Source organism: Poecilia reticulata, linkage group LG6 (assembly GCF_000633615.1).
Source record: "Poecilia reticulata strain Guanapo linkage group LG6, Guppy_female_1.0+MT, whole genome shotgun sequence".
Taxonomy (NCBI): domain Eukaryota; kingdom Metazoa; phylum Chordata; class Actinopteri; order Cyprinodontiformes; family Poeciliidae; genus Poecilia; species Poecilia reticulata.
Window position 1 is genome coordinate 2,424,595 of NC_024336.1, and position 4,412 is coordinate 2,429,006.

A 4,412-nucleotide genomic window follows, 5' to 3' on the forward strand; every position below is an offset into this window, starting at 1 on the left:
ATTTTATAATATATTATAAAACCTTTTTTGTTTGGCGACCCAAGAAATTTTTCTTGGGTCGCCACTTCTTAAAAATCTTCATATATGTCTGTTTAAAACAATTTTGCAATAAAGATTTGACCAATATTCTTTCATATCAATGTAAAAGACTCACTTCCAATAATGCCACAACCAGTTATTATATTTAGGGGCAAAGACTTTTCAGGAATTGTCAGTTTGGTTTGGATAGGTTTTCTTTTTCTTCTTAAGAAATTACAAACATAATTTGAAAACAGCTTTTTGTATTTACTCGAGTTATCTTTATGTGATACAGAGAAACAAAAAAGCAGAAGCAGAAGGAATTTACCATCACTCTCTATTTCATCATTCATAAACAAGTTGTCATCCATCGACACAGTGCTGAAGCTGGAGTCATCGCTCTCATCTGAAATGTAGCCGGAAGTCAGACACTGGTCTGACATGGGTCTGGAAAAGCCGCCAACGCTCTTGGACCTCTGCAGGGACTGAATGTACCTGGCCAAACTCACACCTTTACCTATAAGAGTGACAACAGAACAAGCATATAGAAGCTGTACTGCTAATTTCAACAATATAATCATTTTTCAAAGCTGTGAGATAACAGGAAGCACCACTAAGACAGAATCTGCGAATGCTTCTCACTGCTGTATCGCAGACTGTATGCCCTGCCCCGTTCGGCCAGCAGGGGGCTCAGCCAAGCGGCGTCCAATCTGCCCAGTCTGAAGCCTCCCAGACAGAGGGCGCTGTTGTTGAAGTCCAGACCGAGCCGGCCGAGCAGCAGGATGATGATGGGCCCGTCAGCCCTCTTCACGCTCACAGCCAGAGCCCTGCGGAGCTGCTGCTCCGGAGTGCCTCTGCTCAGCAGGAGCTCCACCAGCTCCAGAGGACCTCCTTTCTCACACACCTCAAAAATTCATAAAACCGCATCATCACCACATATTACATCTATCAAAACTGACCAGAACCTACGGAAAAACAGTTTTATGTTAACATTTTCAGGGGCTAACCTGATAGATGAGAGACTCTGTTTTTGCCTTCCTGTTGATGTCGGCGCCCAGCTCGATGAGGCACTCTGCCATCAGCGTGTTGCCGTCCATGCAGGCTTTTTCCAGCATGCTGTAGTGTAGCTCCGAGTCGTTCCACATTTTGGACAAAGCCAGACACACAGCTTTTTGCAGCTGGTGGGAGACAAAAAGACAGTCATGGGTAGAAGAAGGAACTTGTTTCAGCTACATAGGGTTTTATGGCTTTGCGGTAAAGATGCCCAGCCGTTGTTTTATTGGAGGTTTTACTCTACAACGTCATCTCACAATACAACACAAACTGCCTAAGGGAAGGCATTTGGGTCAAGCTTGCAGCATTCACCTGATTTATGAGAAACACAACAAACTGCTGCATGGAAGGAAAAAGAAGGAGGATAAGATTTTGAGTAAAAAGTTCATGAGGAAGTAACTGCATATTGCTAAAGTTTGGATTGACGGTTCACGTTCAAACTCTAAACAAACTGCTCGGAAGTTTGTTTGGAACCACACAGACACCGTTTGGAGTAGGTGATCTCTTAACGTAGTACTGTAATAAAGCAATTGCTTTAACACAAACAAACCACACTTATTGTGAAATGAACCAAAGTTTGTTTCGAATGTACGGTACTAAATACCTCAGGCGTGGGAAAAAAAACCCTATGACACTGCACTCAAAACATAGCTGTACATAAACTTACTGGGCTGACGCTCTGCTCCCTCCCCTCCATAAGGTGCTGGAAGATCTGCCTGTCAAAGTCTTCTCTTTGCAGTTCAGCTGCTGCCCCCGAGCAGGCGTCCAGCATCCGCAGGGCCACCTGAAAACACTGGAAGAGCCACATTTTTGGTCTGGTCTCCGTTCACACATGCATTCGAATCTCATCAGAGTTCACCTCAACCAACCCGAGGCCAAGTTTTGTAGGCGGACCAGAGTTCGCTTTTTTGGTCCACATCTCCCCAAGAGCGTCAGTAACTGCATTTCCATTACAAATGTATGCAAAACTTTGTTAACATTCAGCTCATGTCAATCGTCATCTAATATTCAATAATATATAGAGTTTGATTCCTTCCTGCATTGAACCCTAATTCATTAAGACCTATTGTACATTTTATTTGAGCGTTTCAGTTACCAGACAGCTAATTAACATGATGTCTATTGATCTAAATGGCTCACCTTCAGCACCATCTCAGAGTCTTCTTTGTACTGACTTAGGGAGGCGACCACAACGGAGGCCAGGACTGGTACAATCATCCTGGAGAGCTTCTTCTTCATCACGAGGTAGTTAAGCAGGGTTAGACCCCAATAGTGTATGTCTGGGAGGAATTGGAAACATCAGAATTAATCTTATAACAGCTTCCTTTAGTTATCCTCTCCTAGTTGGAAGGCTTCATAAACAGAATTAATGAGGAGCTTAGAGACTAGTTGTTGACCATTTACTGGATTTATCTAGCATGTAGCAAGCTGAAGAGCTCGCGGTTGACAATGAAAATAAGCAACACTTCTGTTTAAACATAGTTTAAAACGTCACTCTTACTCCTACCTTCCAGTGCTAAGATTTGATTAGCCAGAACTATTTTCTGGCTATGTATGAACTGAAAAAAAAAAAACATAGACTGTTATTCATAGTTACTAGAGAGAAGTATTAGTTAGCTAATACAAGACCAGAAATTAGAAATCTGCTTGCAAAAAAATACAAAAACCAGAGTAAATCCAACTGTGTATCAAAACCTTCACAGACCTGTCCATGACTATAGAATTAGTACAATTTATCTTAGTTTGTGGTGTCAAGTTAATAATGATTTTTTTTCTTTTAAAATGCATTTTAAACCATGACAAAAGTTTGTTTTAGTTCATTCTGACTGATTTTGTCAAAGGCAATGATATACCTCGATCCTTTGGGAACGCATGTAGTGTATGAAGTACGGTGTCTATCGCCCCCTGCTGGCACATCAGATCCACTGCACCTGAGCAATCAGCCAGGGATGATAGCACCTTCAGGCCGCACTGCTGTATCGCGGGTCTGCTGATAAACTACACACACATACACACACAAAGAAATAAATACTTATTCCAAGTACTAAGTAAATGCTTGATTTAAAAATGTAAAAAATATTGAGAATATTCCGAGAATAATGAGAGAAAATTATGCTGCACACCCTGTTGAGGGCTTCCAGGTAGAGTGTGTGAGCCCCTTCCACCACACACTGGTTCTTCAGGACTCTCAGCGACACGTCGGCCATGTCGGGATCCGCAATGGAGGAACCGTTCTCCCTTAAACTCCTGTCTGGGAATTCCCAAACAGTAAGGAAACAAGTTCAGACAAAATAAAGGCAAGAAAACATACAAAGTCAGAGGGAGAGAAAAAAACTCACTGTGCTCAATGACTAATCTAATTAAAACAGCACTGTGGATGGCTTTCTTAAGCAGAGGCAGAGAAAAACAAAGCTGCAGCACTGAATCAGCTTTGCATTCCTCCTCCAAACAGAGACCATGCTGTAAAAGCATGTTTCTGATGTTTTTACAGCAAAAGAAACATGTACAGAGACTTCTTTTGTCTTATTTGCAGAAAAATAAAAGCATAAAGCAGCTTTCAAGAGCACAAAATATCACACATTCATTATATCCTCTTAAGACTGAGTGACCTGATCCTGGTCCATGTTTAGTGTATGTTGTGTCTTTGGACTATATTAAGACCATTTTCATGAAATACAACTATCAGAATTGCAGTTAAGACATGCTATATACAAAATTGTAGAAATCCAGAAAACAAAACATAGCGTTCTCCATTTAAAAAAGTGCATCTTACAATCTATCCTTCCACACATGGACATGAAAAAAAAACATTGCCATTTATATGGATTTAGTGGCTGTCATTTCAGTATTTAGTAATTTGGATATTTGCTCCTTTTTATCTAATTGTTTCATTGCTTTGTTTTATATTACAACAACAATACAGTTGTGTTGGGATGGGCAACAACCATTCATCCATTTTCTTCCGCTTATCCGGGGTCGGGTCGCGGGGGCAGCAGCTTCAGAAGGGAGGCCCAGACTTCCCTCTCCCCAGACACTTCTTCCTCAACTGGCTCCTCAGGACGACCCCCCTGACCTGGAGAAGGACTCTCCAGGTCTCACTGTCATTGCCCAGATGAGCGTTGAAGTCCCCCAGTAGAACAAGGGAGTCCCCAGGAGGGGCACTCTCCAGTACCCCCTCTAAGGACTCCAAGAAGGGTGGGTAATCTGAACTGCCGTTTGGCCCGTAAGCACAAACAACAGTCAGAACCCGTCCCCCCACCTGTAGGCGGAGGGAGGCTACCCTCTCGTTCACCGGGGTGAACCCCAACGTACAGGCGCCCAAATGGGGGGCAACAAGTATG

At 42.6% G+C, this 4,412-nt stretch overlaps 1 protein-coding gene across 1 annotated transcript in view; it reads right to left on the reverse strand.

Annotated features, from left to right (window-relative positions):
- Positions 1–4,412, reverse strand: part of lrrk2 (leucine-rich repeat kinase 2) — a 39,357-nt gene that overhangs the window by 19,653 nt on the left and 15,292 nt on the right. The window contains exons 14-20 of the mRNA XM_008410860.2: positions 3,195–3,322; positions 2,925–3,069; positions 2,212–2,351; positions 1,739–1,864; positions 1,026–1,196; positions 661–922; positions 347–535 (exon numbers count right to left, since the gene is read on the reverse strand). Coding sequence (XP_008409082.1) covers positions 347–535; positions 661–922; positions 1,026–1,196; positions 1,739–1,864; positions 2,212–2,351; positions 2,925–3,069; positions 3,195–3,322 — 1,161 coding nt within the window. The remainder of the gene's footprint in view (positions 1–346; positions 536–660; positions 923–1,025; positions 1,197–1,738; positions 1,865–2,211; positions 2,352–2,924; positions 3,070–3,194; positions 3,323–4,412) is intronic.